The 20,914-nt window shown below is 37.9% G+C and overlaps 2 protein-coding genes across 2 annotated transcripts in view; both read left to right on the top strand.

The window, feature by feature from the left end:
* LOC127436275 (kinesin-like protein KIF21A) overlaps nucleotides 1-20,914 on the top strand; it is a 292,925-nt gene that overhangs the window by 266,152 nt on the left and 5,859 nt on the right. The gene's annotated exons all lie outside the window — the stretch shown is intronic.
* The window catches only part of LOC127436303 (protein LSM14 homolog A-like), a 54,375-nt gene continuing 43,766 nt past the window's right edge, over nucleotides 10,306-20,914 (top strand). The window contains exons 1-3 of the mRNA XM_051690376.1: nucleotides 10,306-10,550; nucleotides 14,103-14,266; nucleotides 15,584-15,728. Coding sequence (XP_051546336.1) covers nucleotides 10,430-10,550; nucleotides 14,103-14,266; nucleotides 15,584-15,728 — 430 coding nt within the window. The 5' untranslated portion in view covers nucleotides 10,306-10,429. The remainder of the gene's footprint in view (nucleotides 10,551-14,102; nucleotides 14,267-15,583; nucleotides 15,729-20,914) is intronic.

The raw sequence follows: 20,914 nt of genomic DNA, 5'->3' as shown, positions 1-20,914 counted from the left end.
AATTTTTAAGGGACATTAGACTGATTTCGTCATCTGCTGAACTCATAAACAGCCGGCTCACTGATCAATTGTCTGTCTGTCTGAGGAAATGGAACATCTTTATATCAGCTAAAATTTGTTTTGTGGAGGAACACACCTTTGGGACAGTTCTGTGAATGAATCTACATGTTCTTTGTGTTTAGTCTGCCTGTTGGTAGGGGTCTGTTTTACAAAGTATTTTCTGTTATGTAATTTTGCTGCACAAAATTTGAGCAGAAGCACCGGATTTGAGCAATCCAATGGCAAAGTTGTCACAGAGACTCTCGTATGCGTACATGGACCTTTTGAGTTTAGAGGGATTGACGCCGGTTGGCGCTGTCGTGCACGGGGTTAATGTGCACGTTTTTCTTTTTTCTGTTCGTTTTGTTCGGGGGGAAGTTCGGGGTTTGATAATGCACTAATGAGGAATGTGGTCTGTATAATCTTGTTTTTGACACACAGTTTATTTATTTTTATTATATCAAAATGTCAAATGTTAATATGAGTAGGTTATCTCTCTCCACATGGAATGTGAATGGGTTGGGACACCCCATAAAAAGAAGGAAGGTTATTTATTTTCTTAAGCATAAGAAATATTAATATAATTCCCTGCAGGAAGCTGAAAAATTTGGGAAGATATGGGGTGGACATGTTTTCTTTAGTGCTGGCTCAAGTAAGAGTAGGGAAGTCATTATACTGATAAATAAACATCTACAATTCAAATGTCTCAAACAGATTAAAGGAAGAGTCATTGTTGTTTTAGGAGAAATTCAGGGGCAAAGGTTGATTTTGGCTAATATTTACGCACCTAACACTGATGATCAGGGCTTTTTTATAGATCTTGAAGGGATGTTGCAAGCTGCTGGCACCCCTCATGATATAACATTGGGAGGAGACTTAAATCTTTTGATGGACTCAGTCCTTGATCATAGTGAAGCAAAAGTGTGTAAGCCCCCTAGAGCAATGGTGACACTTCACAGGATGTGTAAAAATCTTGGTCTTACAGATATTTGGACACTTTTGAACCCATCTGGTAGGGACTATGCATTTTTTTCATCAGTCCATAAGATTTATTCTAGAATAGATTTTTATACATATATATATATCTAAGTCCCTCATTTCATCTGTTGTTGATTGCTCAATTGGAAACATTTTAGTCTCGGATCACACCCTGGTGAGTTTAGAGATGTTGCCACATATGGAGGAAAATAAATCACATAGTTGGCGCTTTAATGTATCCCTTTTGCTAAATCCTGATTTCCAGCAAATGTTAAAGACCGAAATCAATGTTTATATAGAGACCAACTGGTCCTCAGTATCCTCTGTGGGCGTGGCTTGGGAGGCACTTAAGGCGGCTCTTCGGGGTCGGATCATACAGTATGCCTCATTCATCAAAAAATCCAAAGCACGAGAACTCGTGGAGTTTTATACATATAGATCAGGTGGGGTTTATTCGGGGCCGCAGCTCTTCTGATAACATTAGGCGTTTCATTAATATCATGTGGTCAGTAGCGTATGATCAGTCTCCGGTCGCTGCCATCTCACTTGACGACGAAAAGGCATTTGATATGGTAGAATGGGATTATCTTTTTAAGGTTTTGGAAATGTATGGGTTCGGGAATACATTCATTGGTTGGATTAAGTTACTTTATAGACACCCTGTAGCAGCGGTACAAACAAATGGATTAATTTCAGATTTTTTTGCTCTGGACAGGGGCACCCGGCAGGGTTGCCCTCTTTCCCCATTATTGTTCTGTCTTGCCCCGGAACCATTAGCAGCCACGATAAGAAAGGAGGATGATTTTCCAGGGGTGCTGGCGCATAAGCTTTTGCTTTATGCAGATTATATTTTATTATTTGTCTCTGACCCCACTAGATCTATGCCTTGCCTCCACAGAATTATTAATTCCTTTTCCAAGTTAAATGGATACAAAGTCAATTGGTCTAAATCCGAAGCTTTAGCTCGGACTGCGTACTGCCCAATAACGGCCTTTCAGCCAGGCGTTTTCAATGGCCCAAACAGGGCATTAAGTATTTGGGTATTTTATTCCCAGCAAATTTGTCTGATTTAGTTAGAGTTAATTTTGACCCTTTAATTAAGTTAAGTTTTCAAGCGATGTGGACAGACGGGCTTCATTACATTTATCTATGATTTGGAAGGTTAATGTTATTAAAATGAATTGTATTCCAAAATTCAACTGCCTGCTACAGTCACTCTCTATAGATGTCCCCCTCTCTTATTTCAAGCAATTTGATAGAATTGCGAAGTCCTTCATTTGGAATGGTAAATGTCCCAGACTACATTTCAACAAATTACATAGGCCGATTGACAAAGGTGGGTTAGGCTTACCCAAGATTTTGTTTTATTATTATGCATTCGGTCTCAGGCATTTGGCTCATTGGTCACTTCCACCTGAAAGAGTCCCTCCCTGGTTTTTTATTGACCAGAAAGTCCTTGCCCCTATTTCACCATTGCAAAGCCTTTCTATCAAACTAACCGGAGAAGTTAAGTCACAAGTTATTTCACATTTGCATATGATTTGGACAAGAGTAGCCAGAGTATTTAATTCAGACATTTATTTAAATGTTACCTCAAGCATATTGCTGAACCCAAAAGTATGTATCAATGTCCCCTTTCTGTTGGTCAGAGTGGATTGTGAGGGGGGTTGTTACACTCGGCAACCTGTATGAGAGTGGAGTGTTGAGATCTTTTCAGAATTTAGGTCATCATTTTGGGATTCCCAGATCTCAGTTTTATAGGTATTTACTGCTGCACCACCTGCTCTGTATGGTTTTTGGGAGTAGCACACACCCCCCTAAAACAGCAGATGCTTGGGGAGAGGTGAGTACTGCTTTTGGAAAAGGTCATGAGGCATCAGTGTATTACTCCCTGCAGGTTTGGAGTCTTTAGCTTCTATCAGGAGATTATGGGAAAAAGATTTGAATTTGGTATTGGAGGAAGAAATCTGCATCTAGAGATGCAAGGGTTCATCTTATGCAATTTATGATTTTACATAGATTTTATTGGACCCCCTCTAGATTATATAGGCTTGGTCTTAAATAAACACCCAACTGCTGGCGTTGTCAATCAGAAGTTGGAGACACAACTCATGCCTTTTGGGGATATGTTAAGATTCAAGATTTTTGGATGAAGGTACAGAGTTATTTGTTTGACGTTTTGGACACTCAAGTTTTGCTTTGCCCCAGACTTTGTATTTTGGGTGATGGAGCGGTCATAAATTTGAGGGACAAATTTATAAAAATTGGATTTTGACAAGTGTTATGATTGGCAGACAAGTCATTTTAAGGAGTTGGAAGTCCGATGGATCGCCATCATTCCCAGAGTGGTGTGCATAAATGCGGAGGGTGGCAGCATTTGAAGAATGGGTACTTAGAGGATTGGGTAATTTGGACTTGTTTATGGGAAAGTGGGGTAAATATTTGGCATTTTTGGAGGGCTCTCAGGGAGGGACAGTGGAGAGAGAGATGTAGAGGTTATGTGTGTGATTATTATATTTTATTTACTTAATTATTTTATTTTTTTAATATTTGTTTTTGTGTCTATAATTAGGTGGGACCACTGTGGTGTTCTTATGGGTGGGGTTGGGGACTAGGAGGGGGGGTAGTAATAAAGGGGGTTAAGTATTGATTCTGTTTGTATTTGTTCTTGCTTTTATGTGTTAGTATTATGTGTTAATATAAGAATCAATAAAAAATGTTAATCTAAAAAAAACAAAAAAACAAAAAGAATTCCCTGATGTTTGGGCTAAAGATAAATTTGATTGTGGTCTTGCTAAAATGTCACCAATCAGCATCCCAGGTCCTATGCATGAAGCCAAATGCCAATATCCACTCAAAAATGAAGCTTGTAAAGGAGCAGAGGTAGCTGTAAATGAACTACACAAGCGTGGTATCATTGTTCCTTGCAAACCCCCTACTAATTCTCCTGTGTGGCCTGTCAGTAAGCCTGATGGGAGTTGGTGTTTGACTATTGACTATACTGTACTCAATGCAGTTTCAACTAAAGTGCACCCTCTAGTGGCCAACCCTGCAACAATTCTCAATGAGATGGGATCTCAACACTCCTATTTCACTGCTTTGGATATTTCTAATGGATTTTTCTGGACATTAACCCACTAGCTTTGGAGGATCAGCCTAAGTTTGCTTTTACCTGTGGTGGTCAACAATGTACATGGGGTTACCAGTACCACAGGGGTTTTGTAATTCTCCTACATTGTTTCATCAGACTCTCGCTACCTTTATTGACCCTATTTGTAAATCACTGGAGGATGATGGATCCATTGTTTTGCAGTATGTAGACGATATCCTCATTGCCAGTCCTACAAAGTTTAAGCACATATCTGCTGTTCAGAATCTTTTGAAGGCTCTCCAAAATGGGGGTTTCAAAGTGAATTTGAAAAAAAGCTCAGTTGGCATTACCAGAGGTCACATATTTAGGATAGTTGGTTGGCATTCATGGCCTACGAATAACAACTGAAAAGGTCAAAGCAATAGTTCAATGGCCAAAACCACAAATTGTTACTGTCTAAGACAAGTAATGGGACTTTTGAATTACTGTCGCCAGTATATCTGAAAATACACCGAACTTTCTAAACCCCTCACTGAGGCCCTAAAGGGAGGTAAGCCAGGGTCTGAACTGATTGACTGGACAGAAGTGTTTGTGAGCATTAAAGAGACACTTGCTTCTACGCCTGCCTTGAGACATGCTGATGTCAACAAACCTTTTCATTTGTGGATTTAGGTGGGTAATAATTCTTACACAGCTGCACTGGGACAGTGACTTCTTGGGAGAACATCATATGGAATTGTCGGCTATTACTATACCCCTGTCCCTCCTGCTATGGCAGGACAACATCCTTGCCAGTTGATTTGTGACTGTGCAGAGTGGGCTCTGAGAGTGACTGAGGAAGTGGTAAGTCACCAGAGAGTCATTGTACATACCAGGCACCAAATTTTGAAGTTGCTCGCTAACACTCTCCTGGGCTTCATTTAAAATCAGAGACGTGTGGGAATTATTAAATGGGAAACTACTTTATTGAGCAAAAATGTTGGCATTTCAATTGACTCTGGAAATGCAATTAACCCTGCTTCACTTTTACCTGACAAAGGAATGACTCATAACTGTACATGCATTCCAACATGACTCTGTAAGTCCTTTGAGCACAGAACCCTTAACGGATGCTATAAATCTCTTTGTAGATGGTTCCAGCTTTCATGAAAATGGAGTTTGTTATACAGGCTGGGCTGTCATTAATGAACGCTGCGAAACTGTCAACTGTGGATCTCTTAACTACAGCTGGATTTCCTATTTCTCACCAGAAACAGGTTGTTGAGCTAACGGATTCTTGCTCTCTAACAGAGGGGGCTGTCATCAAAGTTACAGGACACTCCAAGGACAAATCCTTTGAATCTAAGGGAAACAACGCAGCTGATCTGGCTGCACGAGAAGCTGCTCTTTTGAGAAAGCACACAGACAGAGTTGAGGTTCTTTCTCTTTCTCTTGTGGATGAGGACGATGGTGGTGTAAATAATAAAGACATTTTTTACTTTATGCTATTGATGATGGGGATTAGCAGGAGAAATGGACTAAATTGGGTGCACTTCTGTTCGTGTTGAACTCATGTCTTTGTATCACAGTTTGGTTCATGCAGGTCCTGAAAAACTGTATTGCATGATTTCAAAAAAATGATGGTGGCCAAAAATGAGATCCGCTTGCATTGATGTCTAGTATGCTTGAATGTTAATTCCCCATCAAAACTCAAAATTCCTTTGGGGCATGCTCCCAGGCCACAAGGCCCGTGGACACATTTACAAATTGATTTCATTGGTCCTTTACCTCCGAGTGGGGGTTGTACATACATATTAATGATTGTTGATTTGTTTTCAAGATGGGAGGAGGCTTTTCCACTGAGAAACGGTACGGCAAATGCCACAGCCAAAACAATGCTTAATGAGGTATTCCCTAGATGGGAACAGCCTTTGCAGATTGATTCAGATCAGGGAACTAATTTTACTGGTAAAGTAATGAAAAATGCCATGAAATTTATGGGAGTCAGACAGCATTTCCACAAATTAGATGGCAGTCTAGTGGTTCTGTGGACCGTGCAAATCGTACTCTGAAAACTGCTCTGAGAAAGAGAGTGCTGGAGTGGGGGAAGGGATGGCTCTGAGGCTTGCCAGTGATTCTCTTTAGCATGAGGGCTAGCCCAAACAAAACAATTCAGCTTAGCCCTTTTTAGATCATGATAGGCAGATACATGCATCTTCTTTGGGATGCTCCTTTGCAACATGAGGGTCCTACAGGCCCTATGAATGATGCTCTTCAAAATTATTTGAAGGTTTTGGATCAAAGTTTGAAAGATACTCAAGTAAGTGTCATTATTAGTCAGGACGAAAAAGATTCAAAACAAACATCAAACATCCCTGAAGTTGGAGATAAAGATATGATGCAGCAAGAAATTGTTTCTCCTCTTGGTCATAAATTCGACAGACCTTATATGGTATTGTTGACAACAAACACATCTGTCTTACTGGATAGGGGAGCTTTAGGGTCAGTATGGAGGCATTGGTCACAGGTGGAACCTATTGGGGGAGATCACACCTAAACCCTATTTCCTTATTTTCCCCCATGAGTAACACTCACATTGTTTCTTGCCTTTTGTGTAACTAACCTCATTCTGGAACCAGTTTCTTTTCATTGCAGATGGCTGGGCCAGATGATGTATTGAAGCTACTAATACTACAGGAGGCAGTCCGGAGAAACAGAAGACTGAGAATGAGGAGGGCTTTTATCCGATTGGTCCTCCCGCTCATTACTACTGGTAATCATTATTGCCTTGCCATTTCTAATGTGGATTCAAATTTCTCTCTGGACAGTTCGATATCATTCCTTTACTACCAATTGGAACTGTGAAGTTCAAGACTGCCATCCATCATGGGTTAAATACCCATGTCCAAATTCTCTTGAGGTTCAAACATTAAATCTGGCAGCTTATCACACAATTGTTGATTCAAGTGGCAAATGTAAATGTTTCCGATTGGGCAATGAAGCAATAATGACTTATTGGCTTGGTCACTCCCCAAATTATCCAGAAAGTACCCTCATATTACAGAAAGGCTGGTGGGTAAACTGGGGAGACTTGAATGTCTTTGATGCTAATTTCACTACTCACAGTTGGATTCCAAAAACCCTAGCACAAGAAAATTCCAGTGCATGTAATGTTACGTTTAACTGTATAGGCCATTATGTAATCAATCAGAAGCCTGTAAAAGATAATAAGAACAGACTGAAACGAGCTGTCACAGATAATGATAGACAATACGAAATAAAAGGAGGCTGGTTAATTAGATTCACTCTAAACCTAAAGCACCTGATCCCAGACACATTATGTCTTACCATGTGCCAGGTGCTCGAGACAAAATAGAGTCCAACATGGTAGTGAAGACAGTGATTTGTAGCTATATTGACAAGAAAATCTTTGCCTGGGACATTCCTTCTTCTAAATATTGTGACAGACAAATTTCTGATGAGGTGGAATGTATTTAAGCCAGTTAAAGTTCATGTTGTCAGATGGGATGTAAATAGAACCTATGGGGCGATCTGTGATCGATTGGGTAGAATTGATAAGACTTAAAAAGATGGTTTTGATATGAATGGAAGTAATAACAAATTACCTCTTGTGAATGTTCTTTCACTACACTGGCCTAGATACACTAAAACTGATGATCCGTGGAAGATGACTATACATCCTCCAGGTCAAAAGGATGAGTGTGAAAAGATTGCTGAAAAGATTACCGGTACTGAAGTTATGAGAGCTCCAACAGACATGTGTAATATACTGTATCTTTTGTTAAACTAGATTATAATTGGGCTAGTTTTACTGATGTATACATACAATATAACAAGGCAGTGATGTTTGCTAACAAATCAGTTAGAATGGAACAACTCCATGATCATTTAGAAAGAAAATGTCAGAACCCCACACCCATTGTTTATAATACAACTGTTTGGATGCATTTGAATATGTTCCACTTGATTAAGGAAATTATCTCCAGTAGGATTATCAGATCACTTGTGACTGTGTCATTTACACAAAAGGTTACAAATTTGGGAAAGATTACAAGCCTTTCCAAGTTTTCATCTGGCCTCAGGTTTCAGATGTAGCTCTAGGAGTTGAGTGGTTTGATCAAGAATTTTTTAAAACATTTCTAAGACCAATTCCTTCTATACAATAATTAAGGGATCTTCAATCCAAACCCAAAACTGGGTAATGTTCCAAATTCAAAATAGTTCATGCTTTAGGTCCTGATTGGAAATCAGAAGACAGTTGTTCTCATGCGAACTGTGCAGAGATTGACTCCTGTGTAGCTGAATTACAGAACAAAACTGAGTATTATCCTAAACTAAAATCTAACCTCGCACAAGAAACTAACATTGACTCTTTTCTCAAACAGATCAAAACTAATGATGCATTTGCAGGATATGAATATCTAAATCCCGCCTGGCTTTGATCGGATGGTAAACCCTTTTTATCTGACCCTGAAGGACCCACTGCTTTAGCCATAGCCTTGATGTTTGCCTTTACTCTTGGTAGTGTTTTCACTGACATTTCAGAATCTATTAAGGAATTTGATGAAGAGGCTTGGGAGGAGTTTGTGGAAGCTTCAGAAACAGTAATATTTGGTTTAGGGAGACATCTATTGTATGCCTTCAGTGTGTTAATTGCCCTTTTCTTAATTGTATGGATGATGTTTCGCTTTTGCTTTTCATATGTGTTCAAGTCTTCTTGCAGAAATGTTAACCCCTATGAAGAGGATGAATGTCTGGTGAAGCTGGCAACGAACCAAAATAAAAATATTTTAGCAAGATGTAGGCTAGCATTTCTTTGTTTTTCAACTGTATGTGATTATTATTTTGCAGTCACTTTCCTGTTGGTTGTATAACTGATGGAATGCAGATCGACTACATTTACTGTGAATCAACTAGAGCAGATCTTAAAGCTACAGTTCACAATTAATCATGGCAGTAAAAAATCTGGAAGCACTGTAATGGAATAAAAGCACTCAAATTAGAAGGATAAAGGATTGTTCTACAACAGGCAGATTTACATAAACCAACTGTATTTGCAGAGCAGTTCTAATATACAGAGTGAGAATTGTCCGCATTCCCATTTTCAAAAGTATATATTTTTAAAATGTATGCATTTCAGTTATATAACAAATTTCCATCAAACTGAATTGAGTAATCTTTAACTAAATTTAATATCAGTAACCTTATAAAAGCTGTTTTATTCTACATGGAGAGGGTGTCCTCATGGGGGCTGCCATGTTAGAATCACCTAATCAGCCAAATACTACTGGCTTAATCTCAGTAACCGCCTTGATATTGGACATATTAACTCTTGGATTAAAGTAATCATGGCTGGCTGTGAATAGTGAATTTCTACAATGGCATCTGGAACTGAAAACTTTTGATTTTGAATGATGCTGCATCTATGCCGCAAGGTGTCACTGTAGGTCCAAGATGACACAAAGACAAAAGTCCACCTTTAAGTAAACAATAAATAATGTTAAAATAGTATAATATTATAGTTAATAATGTAATAAAACAAGACAATATTACTCTTTCTAACCACTGACATCACAGGAAATTAAGCATCATCGTAACTGACATATCAGAAAAACATGCTAACTGCAATTTTTTAAAAACAATTTTACAATTTTGGAAAATGTCTGTATGCAAAAAAAAATAAATAATAATAATAATAATAATAAATTAAATAAAATAAAATAAATAATAATAATAATAATAAAAAATCATACAGATGTAGGTTAGTTTGCTCCAACTCTGCACTGTGTGTTCGCTTTGTCTTATCTCGACCGAGTGAAGACGTGAACCAGAAAAAGTTGTTGGTGTCAAAGTTGAAAGAGAGCGAACATAAAACAAGAATACAAAGGATAATAATTTGATGATAAAATCTAAATAAACACATGCACTGTAGTGCAGTTAAATGAATTTAAAAACCATAAAGAAGTTATAAGTATACATTGTACAAGATGGTAGTATTTGGTTAAAATAATTAACATGTATAATATGTTCTCTGCGGTTTCCTGATATACATTTTCAATACATAGTAAGACATCTTAACGATTTAAATCTAATTTATATAACATTTTAATTCCATTTGCACTTTACTATCAGGACTTTTAGCACAAACTTGTGGCACTTGACTTCCGTCAGCAGGCGTCACTTCCGCTTGATGTCCCGTAAATGCAAGCGGCCATATTATACTAGTAAACACTCAGAGCAGCATTAGTTTGTTTACACTGTGAGCTGCAGACATATCTTTACTCAAACTCTCTGTGTAACGCTGTGTATTAGTGTGTGAGGATGAGTGGCGGTACGCCGTATATCGGCAGTAAGATCAGTTTGATCAGTAAAGCTGAGATCCGTTATGAGGGAATTTTGTACACCATCGACACGGACAACTCCACCGTCGCGCTTGCCAAAGGTCTGACAGCACACACTTCAAACACATGTTCACTGCTTAAATATACTGTTCTATTTATACACTTTAGGCTGTGTTATTTAAGCATATTAGTTGTTTAGCACTTAGGCTGTATCTCAAATTCTAGTCAGCTGCCTATGTAGACAGCAGCGTAGGCGCGTACTGCAGTTTTGGGCATCTTATGCGCGTGTCATGGCAAATGCAGCAGTTTAATGTTCATACATACGGTATTTGTAGGCAGCTCAGTAGCTTTTGATTGTTTAATAAGGTGTTTATTATGAGACACTATGAATGTGTATATTTAGTTATTGTGTCAGTGATGTGTTGTATTAAATCATTCCCATATCAATAATCAGATGTAAAGTGTGATTTGCAGTAAGTTAGAAACTATAATCAAACACACGTTTACCATGTTAACCATATTTTTGGCAAAAACATATTTATTGCACTGCAGTAAATTTTACTATTTTAAAAGTAATAAATGAGTATACTCTTTAAAACACTTTCAAACAGTGTATCTTTCTGTTTGGATGAGAGTGAATTCTAATACCAAGTTTTCAGTTTAATTGTAGTCACATTAGGCCTAACTTGAGTAATAAATGGTATTTTGGCAGAAAATATGGTTACCACGGGATTCTTTTGAGCAGTTAATGTGTAATGTCAGTAATGAGTGACTGTAAAAGTAAATAGCGCTAAAATTTAGGCCTAATAGCTTGAGTTCACTGCTGCTTTTGACTGGAGGTCGACCGATATATCGGTTTTGCCGATTGATCGGCACCAATAACAGATTTCTGGAACTATCGTTATTGGCAAAAATCCACACAGATAGTTTTCCCCCCTAGCGTCCGGTGCTGGAGTGGCTGGGAAGGGTCCGCTGCTGTTATACAGTATGAGAGCAGCCTCTAGAGGCGAAATAAAAACTATGACTTCAATGATGCCTTGTGGTTGTTTTGACACGTGAGACTACACTTCATGGAGCGGAACACTTCAGATGCGGATTTAAAACATCAACAATGAAAAGGTATGTGTACAGTACACGTTGTCATTTCATTATAAAGTCATAAATTTGTTGACTAGATGCTGCATTAGTAGAGAACAGCAGTATGTTTGCCGACAAGGCTGGGAGGACGTTAACATTAAAGCTAACTTCAAGCGGTTAGAACAATGTGACAAAAATACACGCAAGTCATACCCAAATGTTTAAAGGTTACGATTGTTACCATCTATTACCATCTCTTTGCATTAGTTTATATCTGGCTGGTCACGTTTATGCATTTGTTAGCCAGCGAAGTTGCATATTTAAAGCTAGTGACATGAGAAAGCAAATTAGTATCTTCATGCAGCTGAGAGAAATGTATAAACCAATATGAAATGCATCTGAATTCAATTTATCCTCACTGTAATACGATGAGATCGATCACATTCTTCTGCTAAAAAAGGCTAGACACAGCGCAACAAATACAGTTTAACAGAAAGCAAGTGTCTCAATATGCTTTTAAAGTTTTTTTTAATTAGACACATCATCTAAAAAACAGTGCTCCTGCACGAGACGCTGAATAAACAAAAACAAAATGAAACAAAGACGTTTGTCCAGCGCGAGTTTACATAGAAAAACAAATGGATGGTTGCAAAAGCGTTCGGTGTGAACAGCCCCTTACAGTAGGCGGTGGTCTTTGGCCGTTGCATCTTGCTCTCTTATAAGCGTTTCTCAGATTAAGCAATGAGTTGTTTAAACGCTTTGTCAGGAAAGATGTTCAACTTGGAAATGTGTGTCTCGAGACCCTCGCGTTCGGCTCCATTCTGTTGTGTTCCATCTGATTGAACAGCCCCTGGCCTGGGCTCATAGTCGAGCCGTTTGAATACCGAGTTCAGCCAAATACCACTGCTATCTGTGAATATTGCTACTCTACATACAACTGTACTGAATAAAAAACAATGTGGTATTTCGCTGTTATTATGAAGCTTGAGTCTGGAGTGGTAGGAATCAGTGCAAGTGTAACACCATGTGAACTGTCCGTTGAAGCGTTTTCCCCCCTCATTTTACTTTTGACTTAACATTTGAGAATATGGATCGACTCAAACTTTTTATTTATTTTATGCACATTAGTTGAAAATGAAATGCTCTTTTTTTTTTTTTAACAGCCAGGATAGAAATGTTGTATGCAATAATATAACAGTGCTGAATGGTTTGTATTTAATGCGCCCTCTTGTGGACTAACTAAACAACATCAGTTTAAAAATCAGCTGACTTTAAAATTCGAATATTAGTTCATAAATATTTGAAAACTTCAATAGATTTTCATGGTTCAGTCAGTACTGTTTATTTTTTGTAATAAAGATCAGCACTATTTTACTTTGTTATTTTTTCATTCAGTATCAATTTTAAAAACTATCGGTTGATTAATTGGTTATCGGCAGGTACTGCCCAACTTAGTTATCGGTATCGGTAAAATCCACTATCGGTCGACCTCTACTTTTGACTCACAGCAGATGAGATTATTTTGAATCTATGTACTACAAAGAGATGTATTAGCCTACTTCAAAGAGATTTATCTGTAAAGGGATAGACTACTATTAAATGAATATTTTGGGTTCAATACAAGTTAAAGGTACTGTAAGTGATTTTGTTTTTTTTGTTTTTTCATGGAAAGTAATGCAAAAAAATTTCCTACTCCCTGAAAGATATTAATGAAAAATGTCATGAGATTTCTCACCTGTTTCTGTGACAGCAATAGACTCTGTAAAGAGCAAACAAAAATGTGTCAGTGGGCTGTGGTCTCTGATGATTTCTGCCTGTCAATCATTTTTTGCGTTCTCATAGTGTTCTAGTTGCTGCAAATTACTGAAGCTTAAAGCCATTTTTATGCCATGTTCATAACAGATGTCAGTTGAGGGTGCTATTTTAATGCTGTTGTTTTAGACAACCATTTCTGATCGATATCAGTCTCAAAGCTCATTTTTTTATCTTTGGAATGGGGGGTTTTGGAAAGAGGGGTGTGGCTAATCCAACGGCTCAGTCTCATGGAAATTCTAGAACTGCTAAAGTTGCTTACAGCACCTTTAAGCTCAATCAACAGCATTTGTGCCATAATGTTGGTTAACACAAAAAAAAAAAAAAAAAAAAAAGTAAATTTGTCCCTCTTATGAATGGGTACTGAGAACCGGTTCTTGTTCATAACCGGTTCCATTCTTTAAAAAGTACCGGAACCCTACGTGCAGTTTTCCACGCATATTGATGTAAACAATAAACATGCATATTGTTTAAGTCTTGTGACTATACTTTTAAAACAGCTTTGAGTATTTTAATGTTTAGGGCCCCATTCACTTCCATTGTGTCTCACTTTAAAACAATGGACAATTAGAAATAATTTTTTGTTTTAATCAACATTATTCGACAAATTCTGGTGAATGAGCTTAACTTGAATTGATCCCAGAATATTCCTTTAATGTTTATGTGAATGTGAAGCCAGACTGGCAGTGATTGTTCAGGTACAGATACTAGTTCATGCTGCATGAAAGTTTATTTATGATTTATTCTTTGAATTTTGGTTGTAGTGCACTCTTTTGGCACTGAGGACCGCCCCACTGACCGCCCCATCGCACCCAGGGGTGAAACGTTTGAGTACATCATATTCAGGGGAAGTGACATCAAAGATCTGACTGTGTGTGAACCCCCCAAACCAACATGCTCCCTGCCTCAGGACCCTGCCATTGTTCAGGTATAGACAAAAAAAAAAAAAAAAAACACAATTGCTATCACCAACCTAAACAGCATTTTTGGGCATCATCAAACATTCGAACATGGGTCAACAATGTTACGCAAATTTTCTTCTGTCCACCAAATTAAAATTAGGTGATGTAACCATTAACAAACAAAAATGTAACCTTTTAGACATTGATTGCTATGTGTGAAGGTTTGAAAAAATATCAGGTATTTTGACATTATGAAAAGGCACATTTTGGCTACGTCTACATTAATCCGGATACATTTGAAAATGGTCAGCATTCGAAACTCTCCATCCACACTGCCATTTTTAAGCGTTTTCCAAAAGTGGCTTGTCCAAACTGAAATGTCTGAAAACACTTAAATCCTATTACTGCGCAATAAATTGCTGTTGCATGTACTGTCTGAAATGCAGTTGTCCTCTGGTTCCATCGCTGGACACCAACTCCAAGTAAACTTCCCGTCGCCTTTTAAGGAATGCAATGTGAATGTTGTACAAAGTAAGAGTTTTCTTTAACAACGCTATCAAAGTAGGTAGCAGGCACAATAACGCCACTACAACATGGGCCGTCATCTTAATTGTTTTGACTGAATGGATAACATGACTGTCACATGACAACAAATACATCATCGTTTTTAGATATATCCATTTTTGCAGTCCACACTACAATGTAAAGACAATGTTTTCAAATTTATCTACTTAAGAGAGCGTTTTCAAAAAGCTCAATTTTCACTGACAAAAACGGCATCTCGGCATAGATAAAAAGATGCGTTTTCAAACGAAAATGTATTAGTGTGGACGTGGCCTTTGTTTAGGTCAAATGTAGTAACCCTAAGAAAACTTCTTGATATTAGTGACTTGAAAATTAATTATATTTGTAAACAAAAATTGAGCTCGCGTGTATTCAAGGTGCAAGGAAAGTATTTTAATACCTTTTACACCAAGGTTACACCACTCAACATTTTTTGGTAGAAAACGTTATAAATAAAGTTTATGAAACCAACATTGACTCAAAGATTACATTTCTTTAATCTTGACATGTTTTAAACTAGATTTAAAAAAAAAAAAAAATTGTTATTACCTTTTTTGTCAATGACCCTCATGCTTATTCCCACAAATGTCGTCTAGGGAGGCAGCTCGCTATGCTTTGAAACAGCTGCTGTATAATGACTGATCTTGCAAGAATCTATCTTAAAAATGGATTTGTTGAGCCTTATAGTACTTACATTTGGTTTTAGCATGTCATTTAAACATAAATAACTTTGCCATGCTTTATGATTATCTCATGATTATCTCATGATTATCTGTCAGTCTTCTTTGGGATCTTCCATTGCCCCACCATCAGCCTTCCAGTCAGGAAACTCCTATGGGCTCTTCAGCTGCCCACCAGTTGCCCCCTACAGCCAGTTCAACACCAGCCCACTGCTCTTGCCACAGTTTGGGGCTGTTGGAGTGGGTAAGTGTTCTTCAGACACAAACTCTTCGAACATTGCTTAAGTTGGCTTCTCACTCACCAAGTGACCAGTGAACTTCTTACACTAAATGTTTAGAACACAGACTATATCCACAAGGACTACAAAACATTCTTTAATTTGTTCAATTTTAGCTGAAATTGCTTCGCTAATAATTCATTTCAGAAACCTGAACTAACTTTGTAGGACTTTTTATAGTTTTCCCTATATGTGAGGTTGTACCATGACGAGTTGTTTTCACAGAGGTGCCAGATAGAACTGGATATATCCATTCATATTCTTGTAAGATGCTGCTCTTCCTCTCCTCACAGGAGGTGCTTTGAGCTCGTTTGGTATTGACACTGTAGCACAGTCTCATTCTTTAGACATCCATCAACTGAAAATCTTGTCAAACTCAAGATGATTAGAGCACGAGCAAGAAGAATAGTAAAGGAAGTAAAAAAAGGAAAGCTGGAGAGGTACTCCATCAAACAAAATATAGAACTTGATGTGGAAAATGAAGGGAAAAAAAACAGTGGTCCTCAAATCAAAACACCATGATGCACTCTTGACTTCAAAACAAGAAATTGCAAACATTCTAGCAAAAACGTTCGAAAACAGTTAATCTATTGAGAACTGTCTTTTTGAACCTTTCGTGCTCAACTAGAAAAATAAAAGATTAACTTTGGCTCTAGTAATACAGAGCCATACAACCAACCTTTTTCTGTGGAAGAACTACATCGTGCCATTAAAAAATCCCATGACACAGCTATTGGACCAGATAAAATTCACTACTAATTTTTAAAGAATCTACCCCACCTTTTTCTGGAAATGCTTCTTAGAATTTTTAACTCCATCTGGATATCGGCATGAAGCAGAAATAATACCTATTCCAAAGCCAGGAAAAGACCATAATGATCCCATAAATTATCGTCCTATAGCTTTAACCAGTTGTTTATGCAAAACAATGGAGAGGATGGTCAGTGATTGCCTGGTCTTGATACTGGAATCTAAACATCACATAAGTAATGCTTAGTGTGGTTTCAGGAAAGGTCGAAGCACTACAGATCATCTTATTTGTCTTGAAAGTTATATTCGTGGTGCTTTTATTAGGAACGAACATGTTGTAGCTGTCTTTGATTTGGAGAGCCTATGACACGACATGGAAACATGGCATTTTAAAGGATCTACCAAATGAATTTTAGAGGTCGTTTGCCAATCTACATTGAAAGATTTTTATCAAACAGACTCTTTTAGAGTAAAAATAGCAAACACCTTGTCTAACCTACATAAACAAGAACTTGGAGTACCTCAAGGAAGTATTCTATCAGTAACTCTTTTTAGTATTAAAATAGATAGCATTGCAAGAGTTATTGGTTCTGATGTTCATTGTAGTTTGTATGTAGATGATATCTGCATTTTCTGCAGAAGCAAGTACATGAATACTATCGAGTGAAAAATCCAACTGAAGATAAACAAAATACATTCCTGGTCAACACAGAATGGTTTCAAGTTCTCACAAACAAAAACTATCTGTATGCATTTCTGTCAGCTTTGTTCATTGCACAATAAACCAGAGTTGTTTATGGATGGAGTCCCCATTAAAGTTGTTAAACAGGTTTCTTGGTATCACCTTTGACAGCAAACTGTCTTTTATTCCTCATGAAATTACTGAAAAAGAAACGTTTTAAAGCTATGAATGTTTTAAAGGTTTTATCCAAAACCAAATGGGGAGCAGACAGTTCAGCTCTTATGAACTTGTACAGAACCATGATTTGCTCAAAGCTGGACTATGGAAATATAATTTATGGATCAGCTAGGAAATCATATATACGACTTTTGGATACTGTATACCACCAAGGTATACGATTGGCTTTGGGAGCCTACAGAACATCACCAATCCAAAGTTTATATGTGGAAGCCAATGAACCTTCCTTGGAAATCAGACACCTAAATTTGGGCTTACAATATGCAACCAAACTTAAAACAAATAAAGAAAATCCAGCCTATCCAACAGTTTTTTCAATTCAGCATTCAACAATATATGAAAGAAAACCAAGTTACATTCGTCATTTTGGCTTATGTATAAAAACCCATCTGGAGAATCTGAAAGTGGATTTATACATTTTGGAACAGACACATTTTCAAAATTCCTCCATGGGATCTCAAAAAGCCCAAAATCCATCTGGATTTAACAAGAAACCAAAAATCAAAAATGCATCTGAATGATTATCATCAACAATTTCTGGATGTAGGAGCAGTGTTCCCACAACATATCCCTATATACACAGATGGCTTTTGCAACAAATCAACTGTGTCAGAGTATACGCATCCCTAACCAAAGTTCAGTTTTTACTGCAGAGGCAAATGCTCTACTACTGGCACTGAAGTTTATTGAGACTGCTCCAAAAAAAAATTTTTTTTTAATAATAACTGATTCAAAATCATGTCTTGAAGCTTTGGAATCTATAAAAACTGATCACCCAACAATTGTGAAGATTTTAATCAAATTGTCATCTCTTGAATCAAAGAATTTTAGTATTATTTTCTGCTGGGTACCTGGTCACTCAGGAATCTCTGGTAATGAACAAGCAGCCAGAGCTGCCAGAGAAGCATTATCTACAGAACCAGTAAAATGCTCTATACCTTTCACAGATCTGAAACCAACATTAAATATATACATTAAAAACAAATGGCAGTCGGAATGGGATCAGTGTTTAAACAGCAACTTACGTTAAATAAATCTTGTTGTTGGGACAAGATATGTATTACCTTTTAATAATCACTGGGATCGGGTCATTTACACACAATGCCAGAAAAGACATACAAGACTCTCACACAAATTTTTCTTCACAAATCTTAAACACCTTATTTAGTTCTATTCTTGAATAACTAAACCTGGCTCTCACCATGAATATAGCCATAGAAGCTGGCATGACGTAAAAAGATTTTTTATATCAGTAATAAGGTTTGCACTAGTAAAAACCTCAGTTCTTTGTCAAAAATGACGTAATTATTCTTGGAAATACATTCTTAAAAAAAATAAAAAAATGTTTTAAAGTAAAAGCCATAATTTTTAATATCTACAGTGCATTCAGAAAGTATTCAGACCCCTTATTTTTTTCACATTTTGTTATGTTGCAGCCTTATGCTAAAATGCTTTAAATTATTTTATTTTTTTTTCACATCAATCTACACACCATACCCCATTATGACAAAGCAAAAACAAGATTTTTGATAACTTTGCAAATTTATTCAAAATAAAAAACTGAAATATCACATTGACATAAGTATTCAGACCCTTTGCTATGACACTTAAAATTTAGCTCAGGTGCATCCCATTTCTCTGGATCATCTTTGAGATGTTTGTACACTTTGATTGGAGTCCACTTGTGGCAAATTCAATTGATTGGACAAGATTTGGAAAGGCACACACCTGTCTATATAAGGTCTCACAGCTGAAAATGCATATCAGAGCAAAAACCAAGACATGAGGTCAAAGGAACTGCCTGCAGAGCTCAGAGACAGGATTGTTTCGACACACAGATCTATGGAAGGTTAAAAAAACATTTCTGCTGCATTGAAGGTTCCCAAAAGCACAGTAGCCTCCATAATTCTTAAATGGAAGAAGTTTGGAACAACCAGGACTCTTCCTAGAGCTGGCCTCCCAGCCAAACTGAGCAATCGGGGGAGAAGGACCTTGGTAAGAGAGGTGACAAAGAACACGATGGTCACTCTGGTTGAGCTCCAGAGATCATGTGTAGAGATGGGAGAAGCTTGCAGGAAGACAACCATCACTGCAACATTCCACCGATCTGGGCTTTATGGAAGAGTGGCCAGACGGAAGCCTCTCCTCAGTGCAAGACACACAAAAATGCACCTAAAGGACTCTCAGACTGTGAGAAACAAGATTTTCTGGTCTTCATGAAACAGAGATTGAACTGCTTGGCCTCAATTCCAAGCATCATGTCTGGAGGAAACCAGGCACCGCTCATCACCTGCACAATACCATCCCAACTGTGAAGCATGGTAGTGGTAAAATCATGCTGTTGGGGTGTTTTTCAGCGGCAGGGACTGGGGGACTGGTCAGGGTTGAAGGAAGGCTGAACGCCCTAAAATACCGAGATATCCATAATGAAAACCTGGTCCAGAATGCTCAGGACCTCAGGCTGGGCCAAAGATTCACCTTCCAACAGGACAATGACCCTAAGTACGCAGCCAAGACAACGCAAGAGTGGCTTAGGGACAATTCTGTGATTGTCCTTGAGTGGTCCAGCCAGAGCCCGGACTTGAACCCAATCAAACATCTCTGGAGAGACCTGAAAATGGCTGTCCACTGACGGTCCCCATACAACCTGACAGAGCTTGAGAGGATCTGTAGAGAAAAATGGCATAAAGTCCCTAAATCCAGGTGTGCAAAGCTTGTCGTATCATACCCAAAAAGACTTGAGGCTGTAATCGCTGCCAAAAGTGCTTCATCTGAGTACTGAGTTAAGGGTCTGAATACTTATGCAAGCATGATATTTCAGTTTTTTTTTCTTTTGAATAAATTTGCAAAGTTATCAAAAATCTGGTTTTTGCTTTGTTATGATGGGATACAGTGCATCCAGAAAGTATTCACAGCGCTTCACTTTTTCCACATTTTGTTATGTTACAGCCTTATTCCAAAATGGATTAAATTCATTATTTTCCTCAAAATTCTACAAACAATACCCCATAATGACAACGTGAAAGAAGTTTGTTTGAAATCTTTGCAAATTTATTAAAAATAAAAAAATGAAAAAATCACATGTACATAAGTATTCACAGCCTTTGCCATGACATTCAAAACTGAGCTCAGGTGCATCTTGTTTCCACTGATCATCCTTGAGATGTTTCTACAACTTGATTGGAGTCCACCTGTGGTAAATTCAGTTGATTGGACATGATTTGGAAAGGCACACACCTGTCTATATAAGGTCCCACAGTTAACAGTGCATGTCAGAGCACAAACCAAGCCATGATGTCCAAGGAATTGTCTGTAGACCTCCGAGACAGGATTGTATCGAGGCACAGATCTGGGGAAGGGTACAGAAAAATTTCTGCAGCATTGAAGGTCCCAATGAGCACAGTGGCCTCCATCATCCGTAAATGGAAGAAGTTTGGAACCACCAGGACTCTTCCTAGAGCTGGCCGCCCAGCCAAACTGAGC

The sequence above is a fragment of the Myxocyprinus asiaticus genome, chromosome 46 (genome assembly GCF_019703515.2).
Source record: "Myxocyprinus asiaticus isolate MX2 ecotype Aquarium Trade chromosome 46, UBuf_Myxa_2, whole genome shotgun sequence".
Lineage (NCBI taxonomy): Eukaryota > Metazoa > Chordata > Actinopteri > Cypriniformes > Catostomidae > Myxocyprinus > Myxocyprinus asiaticus.
Note: the sequence above shows the minus strand (reverse complement) of the source record. Positions and strands in the feature narration are given on the sequence as shown.